The 16,006-nt window shown below is 31.3% G+C and overlaps 4 protein-coding genes across 4 annotated transcripts in view; 1 reads left to right on the forward strand and 3 right to left on the reverse strand.

Moving 5' to 3' along the window:
* HELRODRAFT_188870 (hypothetical protein) overlaps positions 1-4,946 on the reverse strand; it is a gene marked incomplete at its 3' end in the record, with an annotated part of 5,878 nt that extends 932 nt beyond the window's left edge. The window contains exons 1-8 of the mRNA XM_009024420.1: positions 4,740-4,946; positions 4,136-4,184; positions 2,886-2,906; positions 2,763-2,788; positions 1,651-1,756; positions 1,124-1,296; positions 873-944; positions 315-541 (exon numbers count right to left, since the gene is read on the reverse strand). Of these exons, the coding sequence (XP_009022668.1) occupies positions 315-541; positions 873-944; positions 1,124-1,296; positions 1,651-1,756; positions 2,763-2,788; positions 2,886-2,906; positions 4,136-4,184; positions 4,740-4,783 (718 nt within the window). The 5' untranslated portion in view covers positions 4,784-4,946. The remainder of the gene's footprint in view (positions 1-314; positions 542-872; positions 945-1,123; positions 1,297-1,650; positions 1,757-2,762; positions 2,789-2,885; positions 2,907-4,135; positions 4,185-4,739) is intronic.
* A 927-nt stretch (positions 4,947-5,873) lies between these two features.
* On the reverse strand, positions 5,874-10,731 carry HELRODRAFT_185027 (hypothetical protein). The gene is made up of 13 exons (XM_009024421.1): positions 10,673-10,731; positions 10,142-10,356; positions 9,879-10,066; positions 9,144-9,700; positions 8,920-9,058; positions 8,641-8,836; positions 8,296-8,554; positions 7,823-7,930; positions 7,588-7,731; positions 7,294-7,503; positions 6,965-7,147; positions 6,735-6,867; positions 5,874-6,615 (listed from the first exon to the last, which is right to left on the reverse strand). Exons 1-13 carry the CDS (start codon positions 10,673-10,675, stop codon positions 6,422-6,424), a joined length of 2,529 nt encoding a protein of 842 aa, XP_009022669.1. The 5' UTR covers positions 10,676-10,731; the 3' UTR covers positions 5,874-6,421.
* On the forward strand, positions 10,691-12,206 carry HELRODRAFT_162130 (hypothetical protein; the record flags this gene model as incomplete). Its single annotated transcript, XM_009024422.1, has 4 exons — positions 10,691-10,721; positions 11,630-11,712; positions 11,779-11,908; positions 11,980-12,206. The coding sequence occupies 4 exons, from the start codon at positions 10,691-10,693 to the stop codon at positions 12,204-12,206; spliced, it is 471 nt and encodes a 156-aa protein (XP_009022670.1).
* Positions 12,207-12,305: 99 nt separating this feature from the next.
* Positions 12,306-13,472, reverse strand: HELRODRAFT_162131 (hypothetical protein; the record flags this gene model as incomplete). The annotated part of the gene is made up of 6 exons (XM_009024423.1): positions 12,306-12,555; positions 12,762-12,871; positions 12,940-13,002; positions 13,114-13,194; positions 13,250-13,311; positions 13,373-13,472. The coding sequence occupies 6 exons, from the start codon at positions 13,470-13,472 to the stop codon at positions 12,306-12,308; spliced, it is 666 nt and encodes a 221-aa protein (XP_009022671.1).
* Positions 13,473-16,006: the final 2,534 nt, after the last annotated feature.

The raw sequence follows: 16,006 nt of genomic DNA on the forward strand, positions 1-16,006 counted from the left end.
GATGAGGACGTTGATGATGCTGAAGTTATGATGATAATTATGAAAATGGTGAAGCTGTGATGATGATAATGATGATAGGAACCAACAGAATTATATTTTAACAATAATATAAACCGTAAAAATAGGAAACAATATTACAAACATCATGAGTGCCTCTAATTCGCAATAACAAGAACAGCACCAATATTAACAATAATGCAATGAATGAAACAAATGAATAACAATAACAACGATGTGAATAATAATAATAAAAATAACAAAAGATGTGAATAATAATAAAAAAATAACAAAAAGAAACTGCAATGAATACCAACCATTCAGCTGGTTTCTAGCATTCATGGACCTGCTCTTAACACAGTCCAAGAAGGTTTCAAAGTTGTCATCGTCGTCGTCATCATCGCCATCAGTTTTATTTAAAACGTTACCACCATGTATCCGTAGATCGTAATCATTATCCTCATCGTCATCATCGTCGTCATCATCGTCGTCATAATTTCCTTCGTTTAAGTTGTGGTTGCTGTTTATATTGGCGGTAGGAAGCCTGTGGGATCTTGTATGTTGGTAATGGAGAATTTCACCCAAATTCACTACTTAATGACATACAAACATGAATAGAAACTAACAATTTATCTAATATAACGTAAAAATTTATTAAAGAAAAAATTTGGTGCTCCAACAATAAAAAAAATGTTAAACCCCAAAACTTCACAAATGAAATAAACGAGCTGTACAAGAAATAAAGTTAAAATAAAATAAACTGACATTGCTAAACTGCAATGAACGATAAATAATAAGTGTTCGATCTAATATGAACACCAACGAAGATGAAATTTATAAAAATTAAGCAAATTAATTGCAAAGAGAAGAAGTACCTGTCAGTCCTACTTTTGTCCCAAGATGCGTTTTTGATTCTTTGGTAAGAGATGGACGACGGATGTAAGGAGCTGTTTGTTGTTTGTCATTTGGTCTAAATACGTAGACATTCTCAAAATCAAATTGAAAATAATTTGAAAACAATTGAAACTGAATAATCAAAATAAAAAAAAAAAAGAGGGAGCTGCAAAGCCGTAATAAATATACATATTTAAAAAATCTACAAATGTCAAAAAGTCTGGAGGCTTACCCAGGAAGGTGGTTTCGACTGCTGGTTGCGGCCGAGTGAGTCGCGGCGATGTTGCTGCTGCTCCTGCTGCTCATATCTCTCCTCAATAACTTCTTGGAATTTCTGGCCGCCTGCTTGCGAGCCTTGTAGTACGCCTCCTCCTCCCTCCGCAGTTCCTCTTCCTGTTGCACTAACTAGTTAGGGTGAGGAGGAAATTGTGGATGTGGAAGGGAGAAGGATGTGATTGCTGCTGGTGATCTTGTGCATGTGCGAAAAACAGAACATATTTATTGTGATAGTATCAACAAAATTCATTATTGTTACATGTGCGCAGTCCTTTTTGCATTGCTAATATTAATATAATTCATAGAAATGTGTCAATTATTATTATAAATGAGGGATGAGACCGGCTGTAGATGATTGAATATTAAAAAATAAGCATGCAAATTAGTGTAAACGAAAGTAACAACGATAAAAAACGTAAAAATGACAACAAAATGAAAAAATCATAAAAAAATGAAAAAAAAGAAACGAAACATAATTGGGACCTGTTCATTGAGCTGTTGGTCAACCAACTGCTGTTCCTTCAGTAACTCATCATACTGATGATTACTTAACAAGGATTTCTCTTTTTCTGTCACTAACGTTCTACCGCTACCAAGTTTCAACATGAAATTAATAGATCAAAAAATAAATTATTCATTGGAAACATAAAATTAATAAAAAAAATATTCTTATCACTCAGACCAATAAAAAAAAACTGCTTGCCTGGGAACAAAAATATCAACTGAACACCTTACAGCTCAATAAATAAACGAAATTCACTAAACATGAGTTTAGAGCTGTGCTATAAAAACCAAACAAATGTTTGAACAAAACCATGAAAAAGAATTAACGCCATGAGCAAAGGTAAATAAGTTCCGAAGAAAACATTAAACAAGACTGATGATGATTGAAATTGAAATGTGACCGACCCATTTCATGTATGAGGAAACTGTGAATGGCCTGTTCAATTCCATTTGACTTCTAGACAAATTTTTGTAGAAACATCAGCATGATGTTATGCCAGAAAGATGATGATGATGACACCGCCATTACATTAAACAGTTTGCAAACAATACAAGTACCATCACAAACTCGCAGGTGACGCGGAAAACAGCACATACAAAATAAACACAATTTGAATGGTGCAGTAAATCAATCACATCACATACAAACAAAATTATTAATAAATTATATCAAACAAATTTTAAGTAAAACTTTTCAGTTTTTAACAAAATGTCATTAAACTGGCGAAATATAGTTAGGCAGAAAGGCAAGTCATTTCTGATCTTTTGTAAGATATGGAAGAGAATTGTTTAACACTTCATATGGTACAAAGGATGCATGCTTTATATAATCCTGCTCAATTCTTTACTGACGATTTCTAACCACTTGATCAAGTGACTTTCAAATGATCAATCACTTTAGAATTGGAAAAACTTTTTTGAATAGATTTATTAATTCCGTTTTGTCTCATCTCTATAGCATCACAAAGAAATCAACCATTTATTTAACAATTCATTAATCTCTGATTTATATTTTCAATCAACATAATAATACTAAAAAATAAATCATTCAAAAATATATTGAAAGATTTCAATCGGGAATGAATAAATACTTTGATTGTTCATTTTCCTGGCTTTCCTGTGAACAAATTTAATTTTAATCATTTTTTTTTTGTTAATTATTTCAAATAGATTAACGAAAAAAAAATTTAAAACATGGAAAATCTTCTGCTCACTTCATCCATGAGATTTTCAAACTGTAGGTAATTATAAAATTTACTTATTTAATTAATTAATTAATTAATTAATCAATTAATTATGAAACAAAAAAAACTTTACAATGATAACAATAACACTCAAGTTATAAAACATTTTACAAGAATCATGAAGGACCAAAATTAATTTTGTGGAAAAAAAACAAGGTCTTTTCATTTAAAATCTCAACTTAGAAAGGAATCTTCAATTCAATAAATCTCTGCTATCATTATATTGGTGCCAAGACAAAAAAAAAAAAAACAAAAATTTTTGTATTTTAATAAGCTATTTAATATGGTATGGTATGGTATGGTATGGAGAATTTATATAGCGCCCCTCTATGTAAAACTCAGAGGCGCTGTTCGAGAATAACAGCAACAATAATTTTATTGCTAATGAGAGTATTTGTGTACAAGTTTCATTAAAGCAGAAGGGTTATATAATTTAAATTTAATCATACCATCGTAATTTAGCTTCAAAACAGGTCTAAAGTGTAGGTATGCTAAAAAAATTAGTTCAAAACAAATCAGTGCAGTCAGTGTAGGTTTAGCTCCTTTGCAAATTACTTTCATTATTTTCTCAAATCTTTATTTTTCTGACTGCCAATCCAGGTGTGTTTGCAGGTTGATCAAATTTTTCTCACCTCATTGAATTATGACATCTGGGTAGATTTATATTTGGGTGGATCTTCAGCCTCCATCTTTAGAGTTATACATCTCTACACCAATTTCTCATTTTATTTATTCGTAAAATTTATTTTTGTTAAATTTAATGAAAAAAAGTTAAATGAAACTCTCTTTTCTCTTATTTTTAAGCCATCATAACTTTTTCATTCTAAACACATTTTTTGAACACTATACTGCTTGTAACCTGCTAATTAGCTAATCTGTAATTGTGATCACAAATTTTTCCTGACACTTCAAATTTATAGCATACAACCTTGTAGGATAAAGCTTTCATTTTCCTATTTAAAATGTATTCCTTGCATACCAAGATCATACCAGTTACATAAACTATTATTAAAATTATAAAATCTCTTTAATAATATCTATACATTAAAATTATAATTTAAAAAATGTAAATACATAAAAATAATAATAAAATTTGACAATTTTATTTACTAGAAATTCAAATTTGTTTATTAAATTAATCTTGTAATGATAAATAAATGTATTATAATGTTAAAAATGAATTTTATATTAAATTATTGTATGATAAACTGGTAACATACTTCAATGGATATGTCTCTTTCAACATTGTATCTGGTTCTTAAATATCGTCTGGTTATGTAATTTAAAAAATCCAGGTCATTATATAACATTTGAATTCATGTGTTGTACATCACCATTAGTTAACTTTACAATGTAAACTTTACATATATAAATATAATATAACACACATACAATGAAATTTTTCATAATAAGGCATAAATTTAAAAAAAAAGTGGATGGATTGATCACTGTAGCCCAAACTCTTATCTAATCTAATAAAATAAAAATAACACCTACTTTTATTAAATTTAAAAAAACTAAAAAACTAAGTCAACTTATTTTTGAAAAAATTGAAAAAAAACTTACTCTACCTCTAACAAAGTTTAACTTTGTTTAAATTTCAAAAAACATTAAAAAATAAAATGCTTATAAAAAAAAACTTACAATGTAATGCAAAATCCTAACTGTAACTTTAACTTAACCAAAGAAATAAAGAACTCTCTAGTCTAGATCCTTTAAAAGTTTCCATCACTACTAAACACTACCGTCAGTTACACAGTTACCACAGTTGCAGTACAGTACTACAACAGTTACAGTACAAAATACAACACACTAACAACCAACCTCTTATCAAACCTGCCAAGACATCTTTCACAACAATTTCCCATATTTCGTTGAAAAACAAAACCAACCTAATAAAATAACCGTTATTAATATAATATAATATTATAAGTGATTTGCACGACACACCATGACTGTTAATATAAAATAAATAATTATTTGAAAAAATATTAAAGAAAATTATAGCTCATACAAATGTAAACAAAAAAACGTGAACTTAAATATAAGAAGGAATGTTATATATTCAATAAAATAAGGTACCTCTAATTTTTCTTCCTGTCATCAGACTTATGAAATGACAACAGTCTCCATAACATTTTAAATTGAAAATAGTTTTTTCTTCTTTTCATAATTTTACACTTTGAAGATGCTACACATTCATTATAGATAGATTACAAACGTCAGGTTCTACATATAGATTATATTTATATAGAACCTAAAATAATGAAGATAAAAATCATATACTTGAAATATATAAATATCTTGTAAGCGTTTGTGATGATATGCCATATATATATATATCCATGTATGCCACCTGAATTTGCAGAGAATCAGTTCGAGGCAGACATAAAAATATTAAACACAAGATCGATAGAAACAACTCGAAAAATTGCTAGTTTATTTGAAAAGTTCTAAAACAATCGTGACTTAAAAATGGAGCTTTCATGTACTTCACCCATTCTTTTTCGTACGCATATCCTCTGTCACCTTAATGCAATGACTTGTGGCGAGTTTTGTTCAGGCGTTTAGCAGCGAATAATTATATACGAAAAGGCGTTCCAGGTGTCGTAAACAACCGACCGAAAATGAGGCAGCATAAAATTTGCTCCCTTTGAATGGTATCTTCTCTATAGCATCAATTAAATTCTTCCTATATGGTCACCAGACCGACGCAGCAAATTCTAGATGACTTGTATAACAGCCCAAAAGTGTCTTTTGTCCATTTGTTGGAAGTTCCTTTTTCAGACGCCCGGCATTCTATAGCCTTCAACTTTTAGCATAATGGGCTCTGCGGAAGTTAACTTTTACTCCAATGTCTTTCAAACAATTCTCACGAGGTAATTCATCTCCGATTGAAAATAATAGCATTAGCTGATTTTGCCAGAGCAACTACCAAGCAAAACTATTAAATTTCATGATTCGAACGTTTATTTAAATGTTTAATTTCCTAAAATAAATAATGCAAAAGAGAACAATTGAAACTTTTCAAAACATTTTCCTCTACGACACATATTTCAACGCACGGTCCCTCCCGATCATTAACAGACTTGAGAAATAACCAAGAAATAATCACTTACCATCAAGTGTCTGAACTCTAAATAAAATAATCATAAACGAAGTAGTGAAATAACTGAAAAAAGACTACATAATGAAAATAATGATTAATTCATGTCTAGTCGAATCCATTTTTAGAGTTTGACAGGCCAAGTCGTAAATTATGTCAAAAAAATCAAATACATTAACAGGTGCATTGGATATTGCCGACACAATTCTCAACACTTAACATGCCAAAATCAGTAACCACTAAACTCATTCGAAATAAAACGTTTGACAAAAAGTGGAATACAGATACAAAATAAACTTAATCGGTAATCATATTTATTTAGCAACGTAATTTGATAGTAAACATCCGAATATTTTGAAATGAGTTCCAATTACAATAAAATGTCAATTCTCAAATCTCATTACAATTTATCGAAGAAGTTGTCCAGAGGAGGAACACCTTCTTTCAGACCCTTGCGTTTCCTTGTTTCCGTGACAACAGCATATGGTTTGCTTGAGGGTTCAAATGGATCCCCATTCAAGATTTGCCAATGGTCAAATACACATTGTGGGAAAGCTTGGCCACCAGTGTTCGAACGCAAGTCAGCTGTAAAACCTGTTGACAGATAAAAAATTCAAAGACATCAAAATAATTTTTTTATTAAATCAAAAACACAAAATAAACTATAAATAAAATGAAGTAAACAAAACAAATAAAAAATTAAATATACTCACCAAATGATTCGTTGACAGGCAAATAAGCCTTAACTACGAACATAGGGGTGCCGATGACACGATTTTCTTCGAACACATGACCACGTCTTCTGTTCAACACTCCATAAATTCCACCCACTGCTGCCTCAGGAGACTATAATTTAAGTCAAAATTTCAAAAAATGTAAAAAACTGGAAAAACGTAATTTAAAATAAGTTTACCATATAACTATAAAAATTCTAACTAGAAACCTGAATTTCAACAAGGTAGACGGGTTCGAGGAGACGAGGAGCGGCAGTAAGGACGCTGGCATAAAAGCATCTTCTGGCTGTGGGGATGATTTGACCACCTCCACGATGGATAGCATCAGCATGCAGGGTGACATCATAAATGTTAAACCTGACTCCTCTCATGTTCTCTTCACACAAGACACCCTAACAAGTAAGAGGTAATGCAATTTTTACTTATCTATCACTGCTTTTGCTGAATTTTTGCCAATAACTTGAACACCGATACAACTCATTGTCCAGTAACTTGCAATTTATTACAAAAGACATAACAGAGAATAAATAATACAGACCTCTTTTGAGGCCCACTGGAATCCAGCCACAACGCTGTCTTTTATTTCATTAAGGTATTGCACTCCTTTTGTGCAGTCCATGACCAAATTGGGTCCATTTGTTTCTGGTCCAAAACACCATATTTTACGAGCCTCTGTTACATCATAATCATACTTCTCTGCTAGATATCTGGCACGTTCCTTTACTTCTTGTCTTGGGTGCACTTCTCCCTTTAATGAAAAATAAATGATATATATTAAACTACATCTAATCTTAAAAATTTTAACTATGTTAGTTAATGAACAATATTTAACCTTGTCAATATCATCAGACAAGCCATCTGGCATAGGTACTGCTTTCATGTACAACCTGTTGTGCTTGTTAGGGGACTTGGACAAACACATTCTATCTGATTCTTCGCTAACAGTTTCCCTGTATGAAACAACAGGTTCAGACACCTGTCAAGCAAATAATTTATCTTCAGTTTTCCAGAAAACTATGCAAAACAAATGTAGACTTAGAATGGTTTTAAATAAATTAAATGTTAACCTTAATGGGCACACAAGCATGGTCTTCCTCCAAATCTTTCAAGCAGATTTCCAGATGCAACTCTCCAGCACCAGCAATGATGTGCTCACCTGACTCTTCGATTGAAATCTGTGGTGAATTATGAATTAATCTAATTTTGAATACCTTAACTATTTATATTATTTGTTCTTAATAAACATTTATTTCATATATAATTTTTATACCATGTTTTTATTAAATACAAATCTGATGAAAATAAGTTCTATAATTTATTTACAATATTTAAATTCTAGTTCCCCTTTCGAATTCTTTTTCTACCAATAACAAAAAAAATTGTAATAGCAAAAACATTTCATAATTTAAAACCAGAGCAATCACACTTGCATATTACTAAATTGTTTGAGCAGGTTATGCCTTCAAGCACATAAGCTGCATTCACTGTAGCAAATGTAGAATTAACAGTTGAATTGTTTTTAATTAAGAAACAAACATACTTGCACAAGTGGATCAGATTTTGAAAGACGTTTGAGACCTTCAACCAATTTTGGCAGATCAGCAGGGTTTTTGCATTCAACAGCCACACGCACAACAGGACTGACACTGAATTTCATGACACGTAAGTTGTGGGCATTCTCAAAAGTAGTAATGGTTCCTGTTTTCACCAAGAACTGATCAACACCAACAAGACCACAGACATTTCCACATGGCACATCTTCAATGGGCTCAGTGTATCTACCCATCATCAAGATTGTTCTGTAGAAATAAAAAATTTAAGATATAATGGCTGGACAGACATGGCAAAAAATGTGTACAAACAAATATAACCACTTTCAACAAACCTTTGTATGTTCTTGACATACAAATCTTCCTTCTTTCCAGGCACAAAGTTAGGTCCCATAATTCTGGCCTTCATCCCAGTCACAACAACGCCTGAGAAGACACGACCAAAAGCAAAGAAGCGACCTTTGTCCGAAGTTGGCACCATCTTGGAGACATACATCATAAGAGGCCCCTTGGGATCGCAGTTCTTGATGGCTAAAAACATTTATAAAATTTTCTCAGACAGTGAAAAACCAGAAAAAACAGATTAAAATGATAATGTGTACACATGCACCAACCAATAGCAGCTTCGTCGTCATGAGGTCCTTCATAAAGCAGTTCCATTCTGTACTTTTGGGCTGTTACTGGAGATGGCAGATGAATGGTGATCATCTGAAGTAAAGCATCCCCTGCTGGCAGCCATTTTCTCATCACAACCTAAACAAATTTTTTAAACATTTAAAACATAAGCACAGAAAACAAATAAAAAACATAATAAAAAATAATGTTGATGGATTTTAACTTTCATAAGTTGTTTCTCCTGATTTTCTTTTTCTTCTGTTGTCAACTTAATTCCAAGTTTTTCACAGAGAGCAAGAGCATCTTCCTTTGGTTTCTTCATGCAAAATTCAAAAACTTTGTAGATAGGATCGAGGATGTATTGAGTGAACCCTCTGACATACCCTTCTTTGCATTCTTTATCCCACTTCTTTTCTTTTGGATTATAAAACTGATCCCCCCAAAGACGTTTCATAAGTTTGTGGGCTTCAATCTTGAACTTTTCAGAATAAATCTCAGCAAACTGTTTCAGAGTGAAAGCCCATCCATGCAAACCTGAACCAAACCCAACTGTTCCTTTAGCGGGATCGACCATGACTTCTCCCATAGGTCCACCGTCCTCACCATATGTGGCAATGATAACATTGACATTCTCAACAGTTCTCTGGAAAGTTTGGTAAAGTTCCTCTGGGGCCAACTGCAATGTTAGAAGAGCCAGGTCCATTTTGTTCATAAACAACACAGGCTTTATTCTTTCGGCAATGGCCTGTCTTAGCACAGTTTCAGTCTGTACACAGACACCTTTAAAATTTTTTTATACTCTTCAGACTGATCATATCAAAAAATTTATTAACTAAAATATAACATCAAAGCAAACATTTTTTTTAACTAGATATAACCAAATAATTTCATAAAATATAAATTTATTAGAAATCATCAAAAATATTCTGATGTAAAAAAAACAGTAAAATTATCTTACCTGACACACAATCAACCACAACTAAAGCTCCATCAGTTACTCGAAGAGCAGCAGTTACTTCAGAAGAGAAATCCACGTGTCCAGGTGAATCAATCAAATTGATCAAGAAAGAGTTTATTCCTTCCTCACGGGGTTGAGTAATATGCTGCAAATCTTTTTCAGGCAATGAGTAGTAAAGAGAAATAGCCCTGGAGTACAAAATAAAAGTTAATGAAACATTTAATTTCAATAATTATGAGATATTATCAAAATAGCACACTCACGTTGATTTGATCGTAATACAACGTTCTTGTTCATCCTTTCTTGTATCTGTAAATCTCATTTCTCCTGCTTTGGCACCAGCAATAATACCAGCCTTACTGACAAGTGAGTCAGTGAGCGTTGACTTTCCGTGATCCACGTGAGCAATTACGGACATGTTCCTGATGTTTTTCTTTTTGTCCATGATCTCACGGATCTCGTCGATTGTAAAATTAACCTAAGAAAGAAAGAAAACGTGATCCATGAACAAAAACAAACTTGAAAGTCATGTTTGATAAATTTCTGAAGCCGCGAGCGTATGCGTCACACATTTCGGATTGATATTATAATTTTAATCAAGACAATCAACCGAAAACTTGAAAAAAATTTTAATTAAAAAACGTCAGTGAAAATTAAATTATGAAGGTGACGTCGACAACAAAAACCGCATTAAAGTGAATAAATAGAGCAAATTTGAAGCGAATTTCTAACATCGTAAACTGTGAATGAAGTTAATATAAAATATATATTAAAATAAAACAAATAACACTAACCATTTTGGATGATTTTAGATGGAATTACCACCAGTTCTATCAACGCCTAGTAAGTTGCAATGGCTGAAGTGAAAAGGAATGAGTTAAATAATAATCGCCTCAAGTCGCAGCAAACAACATAAATGTCATAGCGCCTTATTTTATATAAATACTAAAATTGCGCAATATTTTAACAGCATTTGTAAAACAAGGCCATAAATTTTGCAACTATTCTTTAAACATGTTTAAAAATTTATAAAAATATACAATATTTATTTATTTATAGATTATATTATTTACATTAAAATATAATGTTAAAAAAATCCCTATTGCCTTATAAAATAAAATAACTAAAAAACAACCTGTTAAAAAATTAAATTATAGAATTCTATATATAAACTCGAGGTGAAATTTTTGAAAATACTTATAATAATAATAATAATATAATAATAATAAAATATCTTAAACAGATTTAGCACCTATTCACTTATAAAATTATTCTGTTTAAAGTGTAACTTAGATTAAATAAACAAAAATCAGTTTTTAGTTTCGCCTTGGTTGGAAATTATTGCGATTTCGACCACATCGGCATGACAGCGTTATCAATTAAATGAAATTGTTTACTAATATAATTATATACGTTTTACCTTCGAATTTTGGTTGCGGATATGTCAAATTTATTTAAATGTGAAACTTCTAAACTTCACAACTTGAACTTGTGTTTTTTATTTTAAATTTGATTTTGGTTTGACTGTTGAATATTTGTTTGTTGGCGTGATTGTTGTGGTTACTAAAAAATTAAAATTTCTAAATTGTACAGTTATGCAATTTTTTGGTATAAAATTATAAATCCACTCATGTAAGCACCGCACTATTTCATCACAAATTCACTAGCAAGGGGTGTTACATCTTTGAAGCACAAATAGTAGCATGATATTGTGATATTATATATTAAAATTAAATTATGAATTTTCAAAGGTGCTTCCGATGTTTACCATAGATTGTTTGATCATAGAGCTGCCATACAAGGAGAAATAAATTACTTCCTGGACATTGTTGAGGTAGTTAACTTTGCTTATTGATTCCCTTCATATTTTAATTAATTTTTTTGATTTTCATATGGAAAGGAAAAAGATGATGGCCTTGTAAGGATGAAGTCCATGCGAAATACACTCAACAATCTTGACAAAAATGTTTTTCCTTCATTAATGAATTCACTTGAGCTCCATATGAAATCTTTAAATGATTCAAGTAAAAGTGATTTTAATGTTAACAAGTATTTTACTTATTTTTAATTATTTGATATGGAATTATTTTTCATCAACCAGTCGTAGGTTTAACCAATGACGTTGATCATCTCATGACTGAAGTTGATAAAATAGATTATGAAAAGATTTCAAACATTGAAAATGTAAAGTCTGAAAGCAGAATGCTGTTATTTGAAAAAGAAATAGCTGTCAAAAAAGAAAATATTGATGAAGAATATAACAAAGAGTTGGAAAAATGTAAGAGTTACTATGACCAACAAGAAAAAATTCTGAAAATGTCAGCCTGAATATGTCAAACACTGTTAATTTTAATTAAAATGATATTAATAAGAATATCAAATGATCAAATGATAAAAAAAATTTTCAGTTGTAGTTTACAAATTATTTCATTTCATTTCGTTTGCTTTTGGAGTTTCTTCAAGTTCTAGCTTGGGTTTTTTTTTATCATTTGCTGTCTCAAGCCAAGCTTGCAAAATATTTCTCTTCACTGGTTGGTTGGCAGCTTTTTCGTCCTTTGGTGTTTTCATTTTGCTTGTACTCTTATTGGGTGTTCTGCTCTGTTTTTTTATGTTAAGACTTTCTTTCACGTTTTTGAGGGGTGTCATTTTTTTTGTTGGGGATTCCTCTTCAATTGCACTGCCAACAAAATCATATATGATTATTTTTGCAAAATCTGTGACTGCTTGATATACCATCAAAATTATAATGCATTATGAATTCTACATTGTGTCACTAAATATATAAATGTTATTTAAAGATCTGTAAAATCACTCAATCAATATATTATACAGAATATAAACTATAATAGCTAGTGAAATTTTATAGAAAATGTCAACACAAACTTTGGGTCAATGGCCAAGACACATTTGACCGAATTTTCTGTGGTTTTGTTGACACACATGGACACCCTGTGACAAAGTATTCTTCTAGTTGGTCTCAGCAAACTTGCAATCTGTTAAGATATTTTATCATTGAATAACTTGTAAGAAAATTTGAAATGGAGGTGGTTCAAATGCTTACCTGTTCAGCTGGGTACTTTTCATAATCCAACCATTGAATTATTTCATCTCCATCTAATATAGCCTGAATAATTAGTATAATCAATTTACATTGATTTCTTTATCATCATTATCAAATTGAACATGTGATACATGTATTTTATATTTTAAATAAAAACTAATAATACCTACTTACCGGCATTCGGTCATGTATAAACTGGTAATCTTCGTGAGCTGCAACGGTTATCACCATGTATGCATAAACTATCCCATTGGTCTGGAGATAAATTTGATAAAATAAAAACATTTTTGAGAATCATAATCAGAAAAACCTTGGAGCATTTATAAGAATCAAACAATCCAGCCATGGTTAATAATTTGACAGATCCCGCATCTGGAAACATATTCAAAATGTTAATTAAATGAAATTAATGAAAATTCATATTGTAAAAAACCTTTCATGTCAATCCTTTCTTTATTATGAACTGTGTGTTCTGAAATACTATCATAAATTTTCACTGGATCACTTGATTGTTCTTCTTTAATTGCAGACATTTTTTCATAATTTTCAGCAAAATAAAAATAGTAAGGCCGCTTGAGCTCCTTTTGCCATTCAAAGTATCTTTAAAGATTTAATATAAGTTTTTAACAAGTTTTTTCAACATCCTTTAAGATAATCTAGATTACCCATCAGCCAGGACGATGCATCTTTTGCCTTCTTTCATCAAGCGAAGGAATGTGGGTGTCGTCATGATGGTCTCTCCTCTACAGTTGGTCAAGCATTTTTTGGGATTCCATGACGGTGCCAACCCCCACTTCATTGGTTGGATGCAAATTGGATTTAAATCGTGAAAGTTCTTTAGTGTTTTCAAATGAGCATGGCTGGAAGAAATTATCACAGGACTGGGCAAAAAATTAATCTTGTTAATATAAGCCTTGAAATTTTAATAATCTCATTAACTTACCTTATGCTAGTAGGTGGCAAGTTGTATGATGGAGTGTATTGCAGTCCATTGTCGATCCACTCAATTAAATTTGATTTTTCATCATCTGATTTCGGTGATATCAATGTCTCAGTAAGCAGTTTTTGACATTGAAGTTGAATACAATCCTTGCCAAGACTGCTGCAATAATATTATAATATTGGACTTTCAATTGAGTTTTCATGATAGATTAAATATTTTTCAAATAAAAAAACTTTTACTTCTTAGTGTTTCATTGTAACAATTTAACTTTAGTTAGACCATTAGAACTCAAGAAAATAAAATTACAATTCACATACAATGCGTCTATTTGTATTTTTAACATTTTCCTTACTTAGATACGTAATTTTAAGTAACTGCTTTCAAGTATTTTTATTCTACTTCCAAACTTGGGTTTTATTTTATGTTTTCCTCTCCCATTTCGTTTTTCATCTGATCTGATCGATCATTATTGTCGCAGTTCATATTACACAATATTTGGGATCATAGACACAGCTTTTTTTTTAGATATGAATAAAAAAAACGGATAATGAAGAATGTTTTAAAATGGAAAATTAATGAAACAGTAAAAGTTTCCAAACCAGGCTGTTCTCCCGCACATTTTAGCGATCGTTTGATAAAAAATAACGTCAAACTTTCGGAATTTTTCTCTTTCGTTTATGCGCGATACACCTGGTACAATAGATAAATATTTAGTCTTTGTTCACATATTCGTTCATAACCTAGTATTCTAAGTATAAGTTCATGATTTGAATGTAACTATAATATACTTTAATTATCTATATGTATCCAGATCCATACGCATTATACACACACATGTATATATAAATATATATATATTCACAATCACATATGAAGCTGTGTAACTGTTTGGAGTATGAAAATTGTCACAATTATTGCCCCATGTCTAGTAGTTTTTACGTAATGCTTCGGGATTCTTAAACGGCGCAAAAATTTACGATATTTAAACCATATCATATATATATATATATATAGAATGATTTAATGAACACTGAAAACACGTACTAAAATTACTTTATAGTACTTAAAATATTAGCAACATCGATGTGACAGCCTGCAGCAGAAAGGCATCTTTCCACATTTAAACACTCTACAATACAGGTAAAAAAGTCTACCGCAGAAGAAAGATTTGTTTATTCATTTATTATTATTCTGGATCGCCGAGGCACCGGAAAATTACAGGAGGATCGGTGGCTGCTAAATGAAATTAGCGTGGTTTATATGATAGCTTCGTATATTTTGCAATAAAAATAACCAAACTGAAACAGCAAGATCTACGATTACATGAGGGGTCTAAAATATACTTATTTTAATAAAATTCTTACAAGGATCGGTATTATAATCCTAACGTTAATGGTTATAAAAAAAATTAACATTAATATGATCTTTTTACATTAGGGGTGGCCAAACTGCGCCCCGCCAATTCATTTTATCCGGCCCGCGAGGCCTTCCTACGTTATTTGACGAAAAAATAAAAAATGCCAAAAAAGATCGTCACCACAAGTGCTCCTCCCCGGTCAACATTTTAGAAATTTTCCCCCCGGTTAACGTTCGAAAAAGGCCTTTCAAAGGTATAATAGTTTTCAATGCGGCCCTCACAGCCAAAAGTTTGCCCACTCCCGTCCTACATCAAGTTCAATAATGATGTCCGAGCAAGAGCACTGTTAGACTGAGCGACAGGTTTTAAATTTATTCCAACAGCACGATTATTTTTGAAAAAATTTGAACACAGAATGTTTGCTGACAGCCCGGACTTAAAAAACACTTTGAATATCGATTAACAAACTTACAGCCACAACAAAGTGTTTCCTTAGTAGATAATCAAACCCATCGTATAATCTATAAGTACATATTTCTCTAGTGAAAGACATTTTCATGGACTCCTACTACAAATCTTGATTAAAAAAGTTACAACCATTAACAAATTAATTCTACTTTTCATTTAAAACCCTAACATTCGTTCTTTACTCACAACGATTATTTTCGAACCAAACTGCTTGGGCTTAACATAAACCGTTGAAAAGATTTGTAGGCCATCCTCTGTATGCGTAATAAAAAGATGATTCGGCAATCGTTATCACCTAC

The sequence above is a fragment of the Helobdella robusta genome, assembly GCF_000326865.2.
Source record: "Helobdella robusta unplaced genomic scaffold HELROscaffold_4, whole genome shotgun sequence".
NCBI classification, from domain to species: domain Eukaryota; kingdom Metazoa; phylum Annelida; class Clitellata; order Rhynchobdellida; family Glossiphoniidae; genus Helobdella; species Helobdella robusta.

Bases quoted from the DNA above. Each gene is read 5' to 3' on its own strand.
- HELRODRAFT_185027 (XM_009024421.1), bottom strand. The intron at 9,059-9,143 runs GTTAAAATCCAT...AAATTTGTTTAG, and splicing joins AGGAGAAACAACTTATGAAA to GTTGTGATGAGAAAATGGCT. The intron at 7,931-8,295 runs GTATGTTTGTTT...AATTCACCACAG, and splicing joins AATCTGATCCACTTGTGCAA to ATTTCAATCGAAGAGTCAGG.